Below are 23,521 nucleotides of genomic sequence, written 5' to 3'. Positions count from 1 at the left end.
ATCTAAACACATTGGAATTAAGAAGACAATATACGTTATAAATATTTTTTACAGTACGGATACCATATAATAACGTGGAATCCGCCCACTGAAATTAAACTTTCTGATGAAACTGATGAAGGAGTGGATTATATATGCCTACATAGGAAAGATAAAAGTTGAAGAGAGGAAACTTGTTGCTATTTTTAACTCACGCGGGTAGGTATTGACCCAAGATAATAACGTGAGACGTAATTCTACAAGAGAGAGAGAGTGGAAGAGAGTAGAATACCTCCACGGACTACAACATAAAGCATTTATTATCATCAAGAAAGTAGCTACCTTGGGCTTATCTCTCTTTACATCGTCCCTATAATCCACAACACTTGATAAGTTTGTGTAAGAGATCGAGAGCTGAGACACGTAAGAGAATAAAAGAAAACAAATTAGAATTAGGTTTTTGCTTCTTTTTGTCAACCAAAACATGTCTCACATCGCTGTGGGAGAAACAGAAGAAGACAGATGAATGACCACCCAGGTTTTGCGTTCTTTAACCCCGTTTTTCTACATCAAAGGGTAAATTAAAAATCCTTCTCTCTCTTTCTTTCTGATCTCTGGCGTAGTTTTGATTAAATCTTTCGTTGTTTAGGGACCAAGCATCGATAATAGTGTGGTGTGATAGAATTTATCAGGAGTTGCATCAAGTTCTGCAAGCTTTGGAGTCGAGAAACAAAGGAAGAGTTTAAGCCCTAGCCCTGGTCCTAGTCCAAACCACTAGTGCAAACTCCTCAATCGGGTGATCAGTGTTCATACCCCTTTTGGAATTGAGAATTTTAAGGAACTAGGAGCATGCTGCAACTCTTCTGTTGCAGATGTGGAAGCAAAGATCTCAGGATCCAACGTCATGCTCAAAGTAATAGCGAGGAGAATACCGGGTCAAATTGTGAAGATAGTCAGTGTATTGAGAAACTTTCATTGAGGTCTTCATCTCAACATCAGTAGCATGGAGGCCACTGTTCTATACTCCTTTGTCATCAAGGTATATATCATTAAACCTTTTATTCAAGATGAAAGAAAAAGGTATATCGATATTTCATGGTTCTTATTTTATGAGCTAAAGATCGATTATTTATTAGACAGTCAATCACCATTTTTACTAATTGAAAACAGTCATCCTCATTTAAGAAACTAGTGCAAACTTGGAACATGCCTTTCAAATTCTAATAAGCAAATATGTATCAATTCTATAGATGTACCTTTAAATGATAAAGCAATTGCACCAAAGTAAACTATCCTTTTTTACCGAAGGACGGAGCCAAGGGGAGCAAGATGCAACTGTGTCACAGTTTTAATCGATCCCCTTATTAGAATAATGCATGACTAAATATATGGTCATCATCTGGGAGATAATGGTCTTAACATTCCCGTTACATTGCTGGCACAATTTAAGAAATGGTTTATGACTATGACAGTTCGAGATTACTTTATGTAAAGTTAACAGGATCAAATTCATAAACTACTAGCTCGCCAAAATTTAGGTGACACTTCTTTTCTTTTATCGTCTTTCTATTCTTAGGTTAACTTATCATTAGTAGGTACATACTTAGATTGTATTAGTTTTTTTTTATCCTAAAACAGTTACCATATACTGTCATTTGATTTCACGTTTATGAAGAGAAAGATTATTTGGTATGAGATTTTTCCTATTAGATTAAACTGAATTATGGGATATTTTTAAAGCATGCTCTTTTTTCTTTTGCCATATTTATTGCATGATTTTAATGGTTATTTATTGTACTGATCTATAATTGCAAATATTTCTTGATGATCATGAATTTGTAAACATATGTATGTGTCATGTAAAAATTCTTTTTTACGATTCTGTTATTAATTAATCAATTGTTGTTACAGATAGGGTTGGAATGTCAGCTGAGCTTGGAGGAACTGGCACTTGAAGTTCACAAAGCTTCTTTCCCAATGTTGTTTACACCCCGAGATATATAGTTTGCTTTTTTATGCAGTCCTCTAATATATAATATGGGACATAAATATAATAAGTCTTGGCATAAAAAATAATATGGTTTTTATATACCATATTATGAATACTGGATATATATAGTTCACTCACACTACATATCCTCACTGCAGTTATAACAGTATTACGGTATGATTATCATCTGTATCGCTCTTCAGTAAATCAGTGAATGTCATTTTACTATCTAGTATTCAAAACTATAATTAAGTAACAATATTATAAAATTCAAATGAATCCTATATGCATTTGTAAGATGAGGTTGAGGTTAATCAAGTGTCACCCTTTCTTCCATATTATACATAGCTAGGTTTCTAACTCACAAAATAAAGTTAACAATGCAACATATATAAAAGCAAAAAGAAAATTTATCGATCTCCTTTTGTTGTCGGATGGCAAACCTATTACTATTAGGGTTAGTTAAACCTAAGGAGTCTTCTTCGGTTCGCAGGAAAGGTATTACCAGGTTTACTCAAAAAAAAAAAAAAATGTTATGCTACCTGAGGTCCTGAGCTCATGCATTCATGAAGTCAACTAATTTTTAGTTTGAAGTATTCATATTTCATACCTTCTTTCATTGACATGACTGTTACTAAAATTGAGGGCCCAAATAAAAGCCCTTTCCAACTTCGAGTTTACAAGAAATCTCGCCCAATATTTTAGTGAGACGTGCACCATTAGAATCCACCTAATTAATTTGTCAGTCCAACCCACTAAATATTAAGTAATTCTTTACTCTATATTATTTTTTATTTATATTTCATAAAGAATTAATTACTTAATTATATCTATATACATATTTTACAAATTTTTTCTACACTAAAAACCCTCATAATATTGATTAATTCCTTCATATACTCTAAAATGACAGAAGAAAAACCTATAAGACACTATAAAAAAACGGGTTTCGACATATATAACCAACTGAATATCACAATTTCTCAAAATATGTAGGCTTTATTCAAATACAAATCAACCAAAAATCCAATGCATCAATTTATACGGTTAAACCACAAATGATATACATATACTAATATATACACTTATACTGGACTTAATATTCTAGCTCGAATCAAACATTTAAAGTATAGTTTGACAACCTAATTTATTTAATAGTATAGTTTGACAATCTAATTAAAGCATACTGGACCACACCAACCGCTACACTTGATACTCTAGCGTATTCCGGTTATTTTGTTTATAGATATTTTCATTAACGAAAATTAGGTTAAGTCACCCGATTTTCTAACTAATTCTGCCCTTTAACTAGGCCTTGAATTTTGAAAATTAAATAGTAAAAGTATTTATAATGGGAATATCACCAAGCATTTTGTCCGTATATACAAAAGGATTAGTTTGTTAGGGGGTGTTGAATTATTTAACCACCAAATATTTGTTTGAACTTTCTTGTTTTTCCCTCTCTCTAAACTAACCTTGCTTGGCTGTCATGAGTAAAGTGAGAATTCTTGATAATTCTATTAGGAATGTCAACCCTGGTCACCCTATGTTAGGTTTTACACTTTTTATTAATTAATTTTGTTAATTTTTTCTAAATCTTTTATATATATAATAAATAATTAATTAATTAATTTTAAAGCACTATTAATCTTATTAATATGTATAAAATAGTATATTTTATTTTATAATGTATAGTATAAGTTAATAATACATCCAAGTCTGGGCGGGGCCTTTTGTATGTTTTCTAACGTTTGGGCCGAACTATAGACCATCCTTATGTCATAGCCTTTGTCTCTTTTTTGTGGCTTTATAAATTAATTTACTGTGTTTATAGTTTAAGATTAAATAACATTAGGTCTTTGATCTTATTTAAAAAGTAAATTTATACTAAAATCATAACAAAATGAGACTTACTTACCGAATGAACTGGGCCTCAAATCAACACTAAAACTTAATTTAAGCCTAATCGCCTATATAATTGGGCGAAGACGTACATGTACACCAAAGTTTCAACCATTGAGAAATATTTTTGGTTTTCTTCTTTTAATGTAAGAATAAATATAATTTAGAGGACGTCACACTCCAATGACCATCCCAACATTAATGGTAAAATTAAGTCAATTTGCTGTAAGAAATTTTAGGCCCATTGAAAGGAATGTTACACTAAATAAATAAAAACATTTAGAAACAGGACCTTTCATTTGCCTTATCATTTGTTCAAGTTTCCTTGACTGTATTAAAATTAAATCGGGGGCCATACTTGCACTGATGGATCTCCTTTGATAATTATTAATTTAAAGTGTATGTGCCCCCACATGGTTAGATGATCATTGACATGATTAATGAATGTGGCGAGGTGAGGGTGCGCCCACTTCCAAATTCTAGTTCAATTTCATAATCAATTCCAATTTTGAGAAACAATCAACGTTTTTTTCTGAAACGGAATCTTGAGATTAAACTATAATTGAATTGAAAATGAGTTTGATTCAATTAAAGCAATAGCGATTTGCTTCTGTTTTCCAAAGCCAACGCAGCAATATTTGACAATGTTTGCACCGCCGTTTAACACATCAATTTGACCCCCAAATCAATCATTGCTTTAAAATTGTCTTTTGACATTCTTTTCATTTGAAAATTTGCACCCATATGTTTGACAGCTCCTAAAGCATTAGTGGGTGCTTGTAACTATTTCCCTATATTAGGGAAAGGGAAAGTTCGTAAGATTTGAAATCAATTACTTCTTGTCCTATTTTAGGGATGTCTTTTGGGCCTCATTCGTTTAATGCCCTCCATTATCCTATTGGCCGAAAAGAACTCTTACCAAGCAACATTAAAGCAGTTAGATACATAACTCCCTGAGGTTTTGGTATTAACATGTACTCCGTTAAGTTTTAAAAATAACCAAGACTCATCCTTTTTTTTTCTTTTTTTTTTTTAATGACTGAGGGTTTCCGGACCAGCTTATTACCTCAATTAATCTTTTAAAACCTTAGAACTATCGACCAAATACAGTTATAATTATCACCCCCAATATTCATCTGTTGTTACTAGACTATTATTGAGCCTTTAGGTTTACATTATTACGAGTTTTATATATTTACCACTTATCTTTTTATAGTTATATTTTATCACGCGATTTTGTTGTTATTTTAAAAATATTAAAATGAAGGTTAAATTAAATTAAAAAAGGAAAAAAGAAAAGGAAAAAGATAGGTAGAATCATATTCATTCATGTTCATGGCACCCTCTCAGTAACTTACAACCACTCAACACTCCAGTACAGCGACAAATAATAAGCACAGCCACGAAGTTTTTGATGCCCATAAATTAATTATTAATTATTAGTTAGAATCAAAGCATAGCCAAAAGGTTGACCAAACTCTCACACTATTTCTATTCTTACCTCACTCTCACCCATGCACCAAATGAACGCCGCTCCTCCCAAACCCATACCCATCACCCACCCCACACCCAAACCCAGACACTGCCATTAGTAGGCGTGGATGCCTCCTGCGGGCCCCTCTCATCTTACTTTCACCCTACAGATTCACCCTCTTTTTTTTAACCCTTTTACTTTTTCTTTTTTTGTTTTTAACTTTTTTCACTGTTTTCCTGGCACTGCCGTTTTTCTTCTTCGCCTCCCCACTTCTCTATTCTTTTTTGTTTACTTTCACCCTTCCATTTTTGAAATTGATAGCAAACTCCAGATCTTCTTCTTCATCTATCGCTTTACACTTTTCTTTTTGACTTTGAGTTTGTTCTGATTTCAGACAAACCATGGTGCCCGATTTGAGATTAAGGAGAAAAAAAGGGGTAAAAGAGAGAAATATCGAATTCCGTGAGGGAGAGCTATAGCCTATAACATGTTGAGAAGGTGGGGTGTACTGTTGTTGCCTGTTGGGTATAATATCTTTCACAAGATTTGTCTATTTAGGGTGTGAAATCTCTGTCACGAATTGTAATCAGCCAAAAGAAAAACCTGCAAAGTAAGAATATATTAAAAACTCAGGCTTAGAGCTTTGTAATTGGTGGGTATTTTAATAGAATGGTTGAAAAGTAACTGCATGTATTGATTTTGTCTGTCTTTATGAACAGTAAATGTTGAGGATTGTGCTTAGTGAATTGCAGGCACTGTTTTTAGAGTTATAGCTGTCCCTGTAAATATGGTTTTGAAATGAAGCTGTTTTCACAAGTAGTAGACTTAAACCTATGTCTACAAACAAGATGCTAATCTCGATTTCATTTTTATATTCTATTCAATTAAACAATCTGTAAATCTAAATTAAAAGGAGAATAATAATATTACTGTAAGTCAATATGCTTTCCACTTAGTATTCAGTGAGAAAGTATATAAATGTGCTATGCATATGCTACAAAATTGGAGCCATGGTTCAAATTTAGAATTTTGTAATGAACTAATTGTCTAATATGCGTATAAGACTGAATTCAGGGAATATGTCGGTCCTCGTCCAAAACTTTATTTAATAATTTAATTATAGTGAACATTGCTATCAAAGTATATAGATATTATATAAATTAATGAGTAATGGATCAAATCCAGGGGCATTGTTTGATTGTCAGCATACAACAGAACCAACAACATAGTTAGTTGTATATATATTGAATTTAGTTGGGATGAAGAAATGAAGATGGCAACGAAATTAAAGAGGATTTATGCAATGGGTTAAGTTAGGTACAAGGGCATTAAATAAAAGCGAGTGTCAGAGTTCGGTGGGTAATCCTAATTCTGGGTAGAGCGTATTATTTGAATGAAAGAATGAATTACGATGGATGACAAAAATGAAAGATACAGTAACATACACAGAGGAATCGATTTGGGATCAAAGAGGTCTATTCTATATTTTTTGAATTTGTAGGTTAACGCATTTAAGTCATATATCAAAATAATATTATAACTTATGTGATTTTTTAAGTTTATAAAGTATTTAAAGATCCGTTTGATTCATTATTTTTACCCTATCACATTTACTATTCTATCCAAATACACATTTATTTCAATATTCAAAGTTCTCTTCAAAATACAATACTATTCAATTCAATTCAAAATATTTAGATTATTTTTAACCTTTTAGGTTTGTTAATTTAATTAAATATTCCCAATATTAAAAGTTTATAAATTGACAAAAACATCTCCATCCACCTATATTTGTCAAATTTCGGCCACCATCGTTGGAAGGTAATCAGAATTTGCCGTAATGATGCACTATTAGCTGGATATGATCGATAGTGTGCCAACCACGGATCTGACTGAAAAAAGCCAGATCTATGGCCACCAGATTTGGCTATCGTTTGACCGTTGTTGGATATGGTAAGTAATGTGTTATTACGATAGATTCTAACTATCTTCCGACGATGGTGGCTAAATTTAGCAAATATAAGTAAATGAGAATATTTTTATCAATTTATAAACTTTTATTATTAGAAGTGTTTAATTAAATTAACAAATTTAAAAAAATAAAAATGATCTAAATATTTTCAGAAAATACTATTAAAGAAAAAACTTATTAGAATATTACTCAATTCAATTTTTTTGCAAAAAAAAAAAACCATTCTAAAAGCTCTCACAATAGTGAACCAAACATACCAAAAATTAGTTGAAAAACAAAAAAACATACACAGTCACATCTTACTCTCCTCGGAAAAATGTCCTATTTATATAAACAAAAACACCTGGGAATTGGAGTTGAAAATGAAAACATTATAATAATAATAATATAAATAGGCCATTGCCAACCGGCGATCGAACCCCAAGGCTAGCTCAAAACTGCTAAACCTCTCTGTCTCCTCTCCCATGTGATTTACTGCTAAAACCCTCTCGATTCTTGTGCTCTTTGAATGTAGAATTCTTAACTTTGACTTTTGTGTTAATTCCATTTCTTTATTAAATTTGTATAAGTGCTACTATTTGTTATTGTTTATGTTTATGTTTATGTTTATGCTGCTCTGCTCTGCAATCAAACTTGCTTAAATATGATATGAGGTTTGTATAAGTCAGTGTTTGAGGCTGCAGCTTGCACAAACTCCAACACCCTATTGGAATTTGTAATAGTATCTTCATAAGATATTCTGNGCAGTTGAACCATAGGATCTGACCTCCAAGATCAATGACCAGATGCGGATAGATTAGAGGTGTTCCTATGTCGATTGTAGTGTAGTACTGAAGTGTGACATTATCTTTCCTAATAGGGAGTATAAAAGCGCGAGGTTTATCTTCTGCTGAATCAATGGAGCGTATAATGAAGGCAAAGGGAAAAGATAAGAGAAAGAGATTGAAGAAAGAAGCCATTGATGTATAGGACAAGTGAAAGAGGGAGTGAGTGGAGTCGAGATGAAATCAGCTCCTTTTATAAGCGATGATGATGTTGCTAAGAGATCTAATCCATAGACATTGACCGTTGGATCTCTCCTATAGTCAACTAACTTGACCCTTAGATCTGATCTAGTCGCCAAACTTGACTATTCTATATATATATATATATATATACACACACTATTCAGAAAGGATGGATTGGAAGAGTGAGGCTATACATATATTATTTCAAGAAGCTGATTTATTAAGTGTAATGTTGTTGTTATTTATATTGTGCATTCATATGGAGTGTGCAATTAAAAATTGAATATATACTTCAACTTGTTTCTTAAACGAACATTGTTAATTGTGGTAAGCAACAATCCTGCGTTGAATCACATGCGATGTATCATTCCACTTCAACCTTTTTTTGATAATAATGCTGAGATGCTAAAAGAAAACAATGGATAATATATTCAAGTCATGATGAAGTTGGAACGTGATAATTGGCTGTCATTTTAATAAAAAAAAATGTCGTATTAATATTAAATCCAAAGTTAACAGCAAAAAGGCAACAACTTATCCAAAATATTTTTAAATGATTCTATTAATTAACTAAGTGTTAAAGATATAGTAGGTCATGAGGGAAGGACTGACATTTACCAATTTCAGAAACAATACGCCCATCATTTCAAACTATGAAGCCTGAGCACTAATTTTACCATATTGGGTAGTAAATTAAATAATTTAATAATGCATAAATAATTATATATTTGCTCACCATCCATCTTTATTGACCGTCAAACATGTTTGACATTATATTATTGTAATGTTATTATAAAATTCTCGATAATGTAATGAAATAAACACAAATAAATCACAGGGTAACATTTGAAACCTTTTCAGGGTAGGACATCAAGAGCTTTAACACCAACTTCTTACAAATAATTAAAATGGTAAAGACTTTTTCCCACCTAAATAATTGTTTAATGATACTTTTTCACCCAAGATTTTTTAAATACCACTTTTTTACCCAAATGTTTTATTGCATTAGTAATTTTCAGTTAAATACAATAATATTCGTCGTAAAAACGAGAATACCTACAACCGTTAATTATTGGTTTATTGCACATATGCGGTGGACAGCAACTGGCAAGCAATTCAGGTTGGGAGTGATAAGGGCTTAGTAGGGGGGACAACGGTGGTGCAATAGGTGGTGACAAGAGGGATTTCCGATGAGTAATTTTGTCGGAATTGAAGAAAATCGCAAAAAAACCTAGGGAGGAGGTGGCGGCGATTGGAGTTCGATTAGGGTGGGGGAGTGTGGGGCTTTTGAAGGAGAGAAGCTGGTGAGTCAAGGGGTGGAGGTGGGAGGGGGTGTCACTGTCGGATTTCACTAAAATTTGGCAACGGACAGTCGTGGTACATGACTGTTGTGGTTGGCAAAGGGCGACTGCTGGCAGGGGAAAAATGGTGGGGTTTTGTTGCTGGGGTGGTGGGGAATGTTGTGGTGGTGGTCGGAGGGCTCAACAGCATCAGATTCAAACCAAAATGGCCTAAAAACGGCATGGTGGGTGTGGGTCATGGGAAGTTGGGTATTTTTTATTGTTAAACCCTAAACCCAAAATGTTAGTCTTATATTCAATGACTCATTAATGAGTGGTTGTATCCCTCTTATCTATAAATAAAGCCTTTTACCTTCTCGGGAGGAGGAGGAACTTTGTAAAAATTTTGTTTATTTCTCTCACTTTTCTCTTCCATATTTTATCTACACTTCCATATTTTCTCTACACATCTTTACCATAATTCTTCCATGTTTCTTTCATATTTCTAACTTTCCTTCAACCTCAAGGATGTTTTAATATTCTGATAATGTTACGGATAGCAAAAGATCTCATATATATTTTTAATTTATGTTCTTTAACATGTTTAATATATATGTTTTCATTTATGTCCTTGTTCTTTATTTTTGTATATGTTCTTCATTTATGTTATTCTTTAATATTCACTAGCCCTTTTAGATGATGTTAGAAGCTGTGTGGGTATATGTGTGTGTTAGATAAAAGGAGGGCCTTGACCATTTTTTTGACCGATCGTTGTGTTGATTGGTTTCACTTAGGTCGGCTATCATAGTTTCCTACATGCATAAACTCTACGATTTTCTGACAGCATCTCTAAGGTCTAAAAATATATTATTGTATTTCTCCAATGAATGCAGTCGGTGTTGCATTATTGCAAACTTTAATTAATTTATAGATTCTGAGCATATGTTAATTGATGTATGCAAGCTATGAAGATTATTCGTTTAAACTACACCCAAGATGGAATGCTTCTTCGTAAAAGCATAGCCTTATGTCCACATGATATAATTGTTCCATATTTATATTATGAAAATCATGCGTACAAACACAGAGGGTGATTATCATGGGCAGACCAGATGAGTTGGGTTTGAAAGGTCAAACTTTTGAACCTTATCAATCTATTGTTGGTAAGGTTTAAATTAAAGGAAAATAATACAGTTATCGAAAGGAGCACACCGAATTCATGCACCGAATGACATGGGATTAATTATGAATTAATATTAATCGACAGTCAGGATTGCGCTACGTTATTTGATGCATGAATTCGGTGTGCTCCTTTCGATAATTGTAACATTACTCTAAATTAAATGGAAAGGCAATCTTCACCCATACTTAAGATATTGTTATTTCTCTTCCTTCGTTTGACCATCTAAATACTTAAAAATATTTAATTAAGCACATGCGAATCAATCGATTTTATGATCAACCGGTCAAATTCATTCCACAAGTTGTTTCAATTATTTATGATTAATTATCACATGAATTTGTTATTATAATAAGGGTACGATTGATTCAGAGAACGTTATATTAATAAGAAGATATATTACTTTGACGATTACTATAAATGTTTAGGGGAATGTGTTTGATTATGTTAGAATAAATTGGTGAGTATGTTATATTTGTATGTTTGGTTGGGAGGAATAAATTGGTGGGTATGTTATATAGATTACTGAATTGCCCTTCTATTTTAATAATATTATTGTATTATTATTATTATTATTATAGATTTTTTTAACCCCCCTGTATTTGTTAATTTAGCTAAACACCCTCACAATAAAAGTTAAAAACTAATTAAAGCACCCCGGCCACCCAAGAGAGAGCCGGCAGTCGGCATTCGTCAGAACGGCACACGAGCGGCTGGATCTAGCCGATGGTGCACTGATATGGCCGTTTTCGACTAGATCCACCGGCCAGATCTATGGCCAGATATCGAGCCATTGACAATCAAATTCTGGCCGTTGTTAACGGTCAAATCTAGGTCGTCAACGACCAAATCTCTGGCTGTACGTCTGGCTAGATTTAGCAGACGTCCAGTCGGTTGTGCGTTGTTTCGATCACGTCGACCGATGATAGCGGTGGTGTTCGGCGACGGTGATTGCTGCCGGGTGGTGGTGGTCTTGGGTGGCTTGCAATTTGTTTTAAATACAAGGGCATTACTATCCAAAAGCTTAATTAATCAGGGGTAAAATTGTAATGACAGGTTCATGTAAATTAATTTAAAAAAAAAGGGATGAAGGGAGTTTTTGTCCAAAAAATTTAATAAGGGGTAAAATTGTAACAAAATTAACATTATCAAGTAATTTTAAAATACCTAAGAAAATGAAAATAATAAGATTACTACATATATAACTAACAGTAATTACTATTGGTTTTGGAAGATTACTGAAATCTTATATTACTTGACAACAAAACGTGGTAATCTAAGTAATATAAGATGATATTACTCAATAATGGGGGATAACCCCCAACTAAACGCCCTCTAAGTATAATCCTTGAATGTATTCGGTGTCGCATGTGCAGCAATTTTGTGTTTTATTATTCAATTTTGTATTTATTTAATACAATTAGAGATGCTTTTCACTTATTAAGTAGTTTAAACTATTCCTCAGAATTTGGGAATAAAGCTGGTTGTTAATTGTATTACTTAAAAAAGCATGGCTTTAAATTGAATTAATTCTTCGGGCCTGATGGTTTTATTGCTAAAATCTTTAAGGAGGCTTGGGATATTGTTGGCTATGATGTCAATGTGGCTATGATTAATTTCTTTGGATGTGGCAGACTTCTCAAAGAGGTTAATGCTACTATTATTGCCTTAGTGCCCAAATTAGATGTTCCATTATTTGGCAATGACTTCCGACAGATCTTCTGTTGTAATGTTGTGTACAAATGTATCTCTAAAATCCTTGCCAAGGATTAAGGTTAAGCCCCACATCGTTATTCTGATACTCTAAGGTATGAAATTCTACTCTTAGGGGGCGTTTGTATCATATAATGTTTTATTATAGAGGAATATTATATTAATGGAAAGAAAGATCACCTTGAAGATTATGTTTGGGGCGTGCTCACGGGATTGATTATGAGCGGGGTTTTGATAAGCAACGTGGACGCATCTTTGTTGTAAGGAGGCATGTAGTAAGGACCACCACCAATGAAAATGTCACCAAGTCCGTCCTCACTTGAAGAGGGAAGACAAAGAGCAAACTTATTCTGAATCTTATAAGCCGAAGAGAGCTGCGTTTGAAGAGCAACTTGAGTTCTTGCAAGGCCAATCATTCCTTGGGTACCATTTGAAAGGCCCTGTAACTGGTCGTTAAATCCACAAGCGAAAAGTAAGCGTGGGACATATATATGAGACAAGTAAAACCTGCCATCGGTTTCATATATTGCCACAGTATCTTCGCCTAGCCCGCCTGCGTAAAGCAAGTTGCTAAATGGATTATATGGAGAGACTCCACAAGTGTTGTTGGTACATCCTGGCCTGGGGGTTCCATTGCAACCCACGCAACCACTTCCCTTTGCGACCTTACATTTGGAGGAGCCACAACGAACTGGACGATATGTTGATGAATTGAAGCCATTCTTGCAGTTGAACCATAGGATCTGACCTCCAAGATCAATGACCAGATCCGGATAGGTTAGAGGTGTTCCTGTGTCGACTGTAGTGTAGTATTGAAGTGTGACATTATATTTCCTAATAGCGAGTATAAAAGCACGAGGTTTAACTTCTGCTGAATCAATGGAGCGTATAATAAGGCAAAGGCAAAAGATAAGAGAAAGAGATAGAAGAAAGAAGCCATTGATGAGCTGCTCTGGTGAAAGAGGGAGCGAGTGGAGTTGATCCTTAGATCTGATATAGTGGTCATACCATATATGTATATGGAAAATAATAGAGATACCGGGAGTAGTGCACCGAATGGGTGGACCGAATGACGTGGTGTAATCATGATCGTCTATTAATTATAACTTAATATTAATCAACGGTCAGGATTTTGCCACATCATTCGGTGCACAGATTTGGTGCACTACTCTCGGTGACTGTAGCATTACTCAATATATATACTAGTCAAGTTTGAGGGTTTTGTTTAGAGTAAATGACTTTTTTCCACTCAAATAATGGCTTAATGACACTTTCTTACCCACTAAGTTTTAAAATAACATTTTATTATCCAAATTTATATTCCGTTTCCGATTCTGGTATTGTTGCGACTCCATACCATCACCATTTTCTTCCTCAATCATTACTCACTAAAACAACTCAAACCCGACTCCCGTCGACTCACCAATCATCAGCAATCGAGTGATTAGGGTTTTCGTAACTACTCTTTTCAAATTAAATTCTGATCAATCCCAACCATCAAAATCTAACCTTTTACCACTAAAATACTCATTAGCATCCCCTCTTTAAAAGTCCTAAGAGCATTGATTGAGTTTGCTCTCTGTTTATTGTTGAAATATAAATTTGATCAATAAAATAATATTTTAAAAGTCAATAAGTAAAAAAGTATCATTAAACTATTATTTAAATGAAAAAAAGTCATTAACTCGTTTTGTTTATATATTATAGAAAGGATGGATTGGAACAGTGAGGCTATATATTAATTCAAGTAGACATTAATTGTAACGCGAAAAACATTGTGCCGCACTCAACGCCGTTTGACTGTAACATTGTTGTTAGATTGGGCACTGATATAATGGAGTGTGCAATTAAAAATTCAATATATGCTTCAAGTTGCACATAAAAGTATTTCTTAAACAAACATTGATAATTGTGCTAAGCAACAATTAGCGTTGAATCACATGTGATGTGTCATTCCATTTTGAACTTTTTTGACTTTTTGATTTGCTAAAAGAAAACAAGGATAATAATAAGCATGAACACAGGCAGCGGTTAGAACCGGAATTTGCAAGTAGAATCTGAATCTGAATCAAAATCTACTCAGAATTGATATTGTGTAGATAGGTTTTGATTCTATTTTTTTTTTGAACCAACACTATACGATTCTGATTCCAGTTCCTACATGTGGAGGAACCGAAATCAGAATCTAGGAAAAGAATTTGATAATATGATTACTTAATTAATTCTAAAATTACATAGTTGAATGATTACTTAATTAATTATAAATTTATAACATTACATTATAAACATTTGTAATTTATTACATTAATACATTACTTAATAAAATGATTAGAAATTTAATTAATTATTACATTACATTATAGATTTATAGTATGATTACTTAATTAATTATAATATTACGTTATAAACATTAGTACAATATTTAATTAAATGATTAGAAATTTAGTACATAATTTATGAGTCACATTGGACACAAATGAATGAGTAATCAAAAGTTGAAAACTACTAAATGTAGGTTTTCTTAATTTATTAGGGGTGTAGTTGAAACTTTTAAGGTATTTTTGTCATTTTTAAACTAATAGGGGGCAATTAAATTTTTACAGGATACCCGAGTAAGGAAATAGAACCTGTATTTCAGGTTCCGGTGCCTTGAATTTAAGAACCGGAACTGACAGGTCCCTTTTTCCCACGCAAGGTTTGCCTTAATAATATTTCTCAACAAAAAGTTTCAAAATACCACTTTTCCACTCAAAGTTAATATTTCATTATTACCAAAATCGATTATGACCGATTTTAACACCGAAAACTCTCTCTGTCACCAACATTTGAACCTTCAATTTCCTCTCTACAAACCTTTCTCACTCCGACAGATGATTTCTTGCGATTGTTGACCACCGCAAAGCTAAGGGTTTTTCTGTTCTTAGTTGATTTATGATTGACTCTGATGACGAAATATTTAATCGGTCACCACCATTCAATCCACCAGCCTCCACTCTATAAAAGTCTTCTTACCCTGACTTTTGGTAACTTGTCTAACATTAGCTGAGAAAGTGAAATATATTTTGGATATTAACTGAATATAAACTTTGGGTGGGAAAATGATATTTTGAAAGTTTTTGGTTGTGTCATAAGGCAAACCACCGAGTGGGAAAAAGTCGATTACTCTATATTCAAGTCATGAAGTTGCAACGTGATAATTGGCTGTCATTTTAAATAATAATAATAATAATAATAATAATAATAATAATAATAATTGTAGATGCAAAAAATCTACCGTCATGAAAATAGGGTGTGATCCCGTGAGGTGACAATCCGTTAGACCTGCACACATGAAAGGGCAAGCGTGAAGCTTCCGGAAAACACCGAGGTGGTGTTTGCCGTAGGTACTCCGACGCTCAAGTCAGCAAGGCTGAAAGAGATTTAATAAGAATTAAGGAGAAGAAGAATTATCAGGAGTCTTGTCGGAGGCTAGGACTACGACGGAGGCGTCGGGTTCTTGGGAGCAAGAACTTAGGAGCAAATAGATGGTTTTGAATAGTGTAGATTGACTGTGGGAGATTCCCCCTAATGAGAGGGTAAGCCTCTGTTTTTATAGTAAACCCAAGGGGTTGGAGTCCTAGTAGGACACTGAGTCCTCTTTTTTGGGAGATAATCCCTATCAAGAAAGAAATATGATTTCTTCACCTTATTAGATTAAGTTTAATAGTTTAAATAAGATTTGAAATCTTAGTAGGATATTAAGTCCTATTGTGGGAGATAATCCCTATCATAAAAAAGATAAGATTTCTTGAACTTATCATATTAAGTTTAATAGTTTGAGTAAGATTTGGAATCTTAGTAGAAGAGGAAATAGAATGGGATTCTGATTTCCTATTTATAGACTATTGCAGGCTAATGGGCTGAAACCCAGTTTAGCTTAACTTACAGGATAGCCCAACTCATAGAGTGGGTAGGTCGCAAGGTGATTTTAAGCGTAAGCCCAATCGGGATTGAGTTGAGGCTTTGGGTCGTGACATGTTTGTTTCGTTATTGGGCCTCGTCAAGCCCAAGACGATTTTTGGCCCTAACAATAATAATAATAATAATAATTAATATGTGTTTATTCAAGTCGATTACTCTATATCTTTGCTCACCTAAGTAAGACGTCACCACCTATTTTCATTGACTGTCAATCATTTTTGACGTTATATTATTAAGAGCAATTCTATAGTTCCCGAAAAAGTATATCGAATTCATGTACCAAATAAACGTGGCACCATCCGCTTTTTTTAAAAACAAAATTCATAATTAATCAACGGTCATGATGGTGTGACGTCTATCGGTGCATGAATTCGATATCCCTTTTTCGGTAAATGTATCTGCGATGATGTGGCTTCTCATTTGCCACGATGGAAGTCAACTTTCTTTGTTAAAAGTCAAACACATATTGCGACGTCGTTTTGATCAAACCTAATGAGTTATCTGTTAGGCTATCACACTTTTACGCAGACTTCACCTCTCTCTTTTCTGTTTTGGTTCAACAGCTCTTAAACCTAAGAAAGTTCCATAATCGATTTCATCTTATGGTTATAGAGGAATCAAAGACAAGTGGATGATGATCTAAGAAGGGAGCATGTGTATTTAACACATGCTGATGCTGAAGGAATGTGCAGATTTCAAATTGAAGAAAACCTAGGATTTTTCAGATTTGGGTGTGTTCTTTCCTTATTGTAATCTTTCAAGTTCTGATCTGATCTTTTCTTTATACTATCTTGATTGATAATGGAATGCCCTATTGTGAGCCTTGGAGAGTGGATGTAGGCTGCAAAGTCGAACCACTATAATTTATGTGTCTTGTTTATGCTTGATTCATTCTTTATCTTCATTTGTTACATCTCTTATTGCTGAGTTGATAAACATTTCACTTCTAGTTTAGGATTAAGTAAACCCTAGAAATCTAAGAAATTGGTATCAGAGCCTGATTGAAGGTCCAGTTAGGGTTTCACTGGTTTAATCATGCCTAAATACAGTGTTTAGGTTTTCTTAAACCGATTACTTTTCTATTGCTGTATGTTTTTTGAATCTGTGAGAAAAACATGTCAACTAAGTTTGAGCTTGAAAAGTTTACAGGGAAAATGATTTTGGATTATGGAAAATGAAGATGGAGGCAGTATTGGTTAAAGAAGGCTTGGCTTTAGCTCTGAAGGGAGAAGAAGAGTTACCTAATACATTAACCACCACAGAAAAGCAAGACATGCTGAACAAGGCCAAAAGCTCACTGATCCTCGGCTTGGGTGACAAAGTGCTTTGAGAAGTCACGAAAGAAAAGACTGCTGCAGAGATATGGAATAGGTTAGACTCACTTTATCAGTCAAAGACTATTCCTAATCGGTTATTTCTAAAACAGAGCTTATTTGGGTTTAAGATGGATGAACAAAAATCACTAAAAGATAATAAGAATGATTTTCTTAAGATTATACAAGATTTAGAGAGTATTTCAATTGAAATTGGTGATGAGGATCAAGCTGTGATTCTATTGAATTCATTACCCAAAACCTACTCGAACTTTGTAGAGACTTTGAAATATGGTAGGCAGACTCTGAAGTTAGAAGAAGTGGTAGAAGCTATCTTAGCTAAGTACACTGAAAATAGGATTAGGGAAAGAAATGTGAGTGATGGTGAGGGTCTTATAGTCAGAGGAAGATCTAAGAAGAAGAACTGGAAAAAGGGAGGGCAAAATAGACATAGGCCTAAATCTAAAACTGGGAAATGGAAGTGTTTCTTCTGTCATAAGGAGGGCCACCTTAGGAGAGACTGTCCTAAGAGAAAGAAAAAGAAATATGAGAAAGAGGATGATGGAGGTAGTGCAGGGGTAGTGTCAGAGGGTTATAAGAGTTTAGAGGTCCTAATTATTTCAGAAGGCAAGACTAGTGATGAGTGGATTTTAGACACTGGTTGCACCTATCATATGACACCTAATAGAGAGTGGTTTAGGTCGTTTCAACCCTTAAATGATGGGAAAGTGATGATGGGAAATAATGTTGTCTATCATATTAAGGGAATAGGATCTGTTAAACTGAATCTTCATAGTGGATTAACTAAGACCCTTACTGATGTTAGGTATATCCCTAACCTAAAAAGAAATCTTATCTCTCTTGGAACATTAGACTCTATAGCTCTAAGTTATAAGGCTGCTAATAGGAGTCTTAGTGTTTTGAAAGGGTCTTTGGTTGTTATGAAGGCTGAAAAAAGGAATGGTCTGTATGTGCTAAAAGGTAGGACTGATAGTAGAGTGGCTAATATTGGGTCAACTGAGGAACCAGATAAAACTATCTTGTGGCACTAAAGACTTGGCCATGTCAATGAAAAAGGTTTAGGAGAACTTAGTAAACAAAACCTACTATATGGGGATAAAAAAGGGAACCTGAATTTTTGTGAACACTGTGTATTTGGAAAAATGAGCAGAGTAAAATTTGGGAGAGTATGTGCATTCTGATATATGGGGACCATCTAGGAATTATTCACTTAGAGGATATAGATACTTTATGAGTCTTGTAGATGACTACTCTAGGTATGTTTGGATTTATTTTCTTAAAGCCAAGGATGAAGCTTTTCCTAGATTTAGGGAATGGAAAACCATGGTTGAAAATCAAAGTGGAAAGAAACTGAAGAAGTTGAGAACTGATAATGGTTTGGAATTCGTTAATGAGGAGTTCAATAACTACTGTAGAGTAAATGGGATAGTTAGACATAAGATAGTGAGACACAATCCACAACATAATGGTCTCTGTGAAATGATGAATAGAACTATTCTAGAAAAGGTAAGAAGCATTCTGTCATGTTGTAAACTTCCAATTAAGTTATGGGCAGAAGCAGCCCATATTTTGGTCTACTTGATAAATAGAACACCTCTTTCAGCTATAGGTTTTAGGGTTTTACTGGAAAGATGGACTGGTCACCCTGTAAACCTGAAAAACCTTAGAGTGTTTGGGTGCCTAGCTTATGTTCATATAAAGGATGAAAAGTTAAAACCTAGAGCCATTAAATGCATTTTCTTAGGATATCCAGATGGGGTTAAAGGCTATAAGTTCTGGAGTTTAGAATCTAAGAAATGTATTGTGAGAGGAGATGTCATCTTCAAAGAAAATATCCTACCTGGTTTAGGAGGTAAACCTGATGAATATGAGAATTTCCATCCAGGAGTAGAACACCCATAACTAGAAGTGAAGAACCCCAGTTTCAGTTCAAGTTTGAATCAAGGTGGAGTTGAGGAATTAAATACTCATGAGGATGAACCAATTACTGATCAGGAAGTAGGCCAGAATACTCCAGGTGTAGATACATCAAACTTGACAGATTATCAATTATCAAGAGATAGAATTAGGAGAACAGTTAAACCTCCCAACAGACTAGGATATGCAGACTTGGTTGCATATGACTTCAGGTGGAGGGAGAGATGAATGATGAACCTAATACATTCCAAGAAGCAGTTTCAGGATCTGAAAAGTTGGAATGCAAGAAAGCCATTAAAGAAGAATTTGATTCTCTAATGAAGAATAATACATGGATCTTGGTTGATAAACTAGAAGATTGTAGAGTGGTAAAATGCAAATGGATTTTCAAAAGGAAACCAGGTTTAACAGCTCAGGATGCACCTAAGTACAAGGCTAGGTTAGTTACAAAGGGTTCACACAAATAGAGGGGGTTGACTATAATGAAATCTTTTCACCAGTAGTCAAACATACATCCATCAGGGTACTGATCTCTCTTGTAGTTTAATTCACCCTAGAATTAGAACAACTCGATGTGAAGACAGCTTTCTTGCATGGGGATTTAGAAGAAAACATCTTAATGGAGCAACCTGAAGGATACAACAGTGCTACAGGTAAAGTCTGTCTATTAAAAAGATTATTATATGGTTTGAAACAGTCACCACGACAGTGGTATAAGAAATTTGATTCTTTTATGATAGAAATAGGGTTTAACAGATGCAATTTTGACAGCTATTTTTATTTTAAAAGAATCTCTGAACTGACTCATATTTTTTTTACTGTTGTATGTGGATGATATGCTTGTGGCATGCCATGATAAATCTGAGCTGTGTCGACTGAAGAGGTTACTGAACACCAAGTTTGAAATGAAAGAGTTGGGTCAGGCTCAGAAAATTCTTGGTGTTTCTATTATCAGAAATAGAACTTCTGGAAGTTTGAAGTTAGTACAGCAGGACTACACTGAGAAAATCCTGAAGAAATTCAATATGCAAGATGCTAAATCTGTCCAGACTCCTCTCGGTGCTCACCGAAACTTTCACATGAGCAGAGTCCACATACTAAAAAAGAGAAGCAGGAAATGGTAGATCCTTATGCGAGTGCAATAGGAAGCTTAATGTACCTGATGGTGTGTTCAAGACCAGACTTAGGCTTCGCTGTAAGTCTGGTAAGCAAATTTATGAGCAATCCAGGAAAGACTCACTGGATGGCTCTTAAATGGATTATGAGATATTTACAAGTAACAAGATCAACAGGCATTGTTTTTAAGAAAAAAAAAGAGATATGATGATTGTGTTCAGGGTTTTTGTGATGCAAATTATGCAGAAGATATAGACAGAAGGAAGTCTACATCTGGATTTGTTTTCACTCTGTGGGGAAATATTGTCAGTTGGAAATCCAAGCTGCAACATATGGTTACCTTGTCTTCAACAGAGTCAGAATATGTAGCATTAACTGAGGCAGCAAAGGAAGCTACCTGGTTGAAAGGATTGATAAATGAGCTGGGTTTTGAGCAAAAGAAAGTGAAGATTAATAGTGACAGCCAGAGTGCAATTCACCTCTGCAAAAACCAAGTATACCATGAAAGAACTAAACACATAGATGTTCGTCTTCATTTCATTAGGGAAATGATTGAAAAAGGAGAAACCGAGATTGAAAAAATTGATGGTTCTCGTAATCCCACTGATATGTTCACAAAACCTGTTCCATTTGAAAAACATAGGCTCTGTATGAGCCTCCTTCAAGTTCTAGAGTGAACTTATGAATTTCCAAGGCCACATGGGGTGACAAATCAAGAAGCCAAGGTGGAGAATTGTGATGATGTGGCTTCTCATTTGCCACGGTGGAAGTCAGCTTTCTTTGTTAAAAGTCAAACACATGTTGCGACGTCGTTTTGGCTAAACCTAATGAGTTATCTGATAGGCTATCACACTTTTACGCAGACTTCATCCCTCTCTTTTCTGTTTTGGTTCAACAGCTCTTAACCCTAAGAATGTTCCAGAATCGATTTCATCTTACGGTTATGGAGGAATCAAAGATAAGTGGATGACGATCTAAGAAGGGAGCATGTATATTTATAACATGTTGATGCTGAAGGAATGTGCAGATTTCAGATTGAAGAAAACCTAGGGTTTTTCGGATTTGGGTGTGTTCTTTCCTTATTGTAATCTTTCAAGTTCTGATCTGATCTTTTCTCTGTACTATCTTGATTGATAATTAAATGCCCTATTGTGAGCCTTGGAGAGTGGATGTAGGCTGCAAAGCCTAACCACTATAATTTTTGTGTCTTGTTTATGCTTCATTCATTCTTTATCTTCATTTGTTACATTTCTGATTGCTGAGTTGATAAACGTTTCACTGCTAGTTTAGGATTACGTAAACCTTAGAAATCTAACAGTATCATTTTCCTATTATTATTCTCCATAATGTAATGAAATAAATATAAGTAAATCACAGGGTAACATTTGAAACCCTTTCAGGGTTCAGGAGCTTTAATACCAATTTCTTACAAATAATTTAAATATAACATTTTTATCAAACATTTGGTAACTTTAATGTCGCTTCTTGTCAAGTCTATTTGATAAAGAAATATTGCTTATTGTGTTCCTACAACAACTGGCGGTGAGTTTCTTGTTGGAACACGTAGTCAACCCATTACTTCCATCATGTGCTTAGGGGGATCCACATTTTCCCACCCGAGGTTTGATGAAACGACACTTTTCCACTGTCAAGTTTCAAAATGATACTTTGCCTCCCTTCGTCAAGTTTCGTTAGGGTTTTCTATTACTAATGTAACTAAAAATATGAAAATACCACCTTTTAATTTTTTTATAATTTGTCATTTCAATAGGTTCAATTACAAATATACCCACTCTTTAAATATGAAATTATTCATATACCCTCAACTATATATGAGAATGTAAATTACAAATTCAATAATTTTTGTTTACAACTGAATCATACAAACAGACAAAAATCACACAAATTTATATAAAATGACTTCTTTATCCTTTGTTTTTCATCTGTTTGTATGATTCAGTTGTAAGCATAGTATTGCACTTGCTAATTTATCTTTTCAATTTTTAAATGAATAAAGTTACCATGGATAATGTTATTTGTACAAACTCTCATACAAAGAGAGTTTGTACAAACTAACGTGACACGTCACATGACATGCCATGTGGCATTGGGAATCACATAATTTAATATCACATTAATGTCACGTGGGTGCTTATGTCACGTGACACTCATTTGATGTGCCACGTCCATTTGTACAAATTCTCTTTGAGTTTGTATAAATAGCTTTACCCAGTTGCCATGGATTTTTTAAAATTCAAAACCTGTAGAATTATCACTTTGTCCTTATAGTTGAACTTGGTTTTCTTTATTACCAGCTCTTCAAATTCAACTTGATACATAATCATTTCTCAAAAGAAATGGTGAACTTCAAATTTGCGGAATGTTACAAGAAAAACTCCTTATTCAGAAGTTGCAGACATGATGTTCGCGAGAATGACCAAAACAAGAAAATTCCCAACATCCTTAATTGGTTACAGTGTTAATGCTTTACAAAAGCCTGTGATGAGAACAGCTTGTGGTATGGAGAAGGAGCGAAGAGGTAAAACCAAGTGTTAAGGATGAAAGATCAAACTCTAAGAAATTGTCTTCCAACTGATGCCCTCCTATAACTATTGAAGTTCTTGGGTCATTCTCTGGCTCTATGAATCCTAGGCATAACACATTTTTCTTCACTTTCACCATTGAATTGGCACCATA

General features: G+C 34.2%; 1 protein-coding gene and 1 pseudogene across 1 annotated transcript; one reads left to right on the top strand and one right to left on the bottom strand.

Annotated features, from left to right (window-relative positions):
- The first annotated feature begins 463 nt into the window (after positions 1–463).
- On the top strand, positions 464–11,657 carry LOC116135009 (annotated as a pseudogene).
- Positions 11,658–12,685: 1,028 nt separating this feature from the next.
- LOC116135052 (probable aspartic proteinase GIP2) lies at positions 12,686–14,306 on the bottom strand. Its single transcript, XM_031420757.1, has 2 exons — positions 14,272–14,306; positions 12,686–13,487 (listed from the first exon to the last, which is right to left on the bottom strand). The coding sequence occupies exons 1-2, from the start codon at positions 14,304–14,306 to the stop codon at positions 12,686–12,688; spliced, it is 837 nt and encodes a 278-aa protein (XP_031276617.1).
- Between the last annotated feature and the right edge of the window lie 9,215 nt (positions 14,307–23,521).

Source organism: Pistacia vera, unplaced genomic scaffold (genome assembly GCF_008641045.1).
Source record: "Pistacia vera cultivar Batoury unplaced genomic scaffold, PisVer_v2 Contig293, whole genome shotgun sequence".
NCBI classification, from domain to species: domain Eukaryota; kingdom Viridiplantae; phylum Streptophyta; class Magnoliopsida; order Sapindales; family Anacardiaceae; genus Pistacia; species Pistacia vera.
The sequence above is the reverse complement of the archived record's forward strand: the minus strand, read 5'-3'. Positions and strand labels throughout refer to the sequence as shown.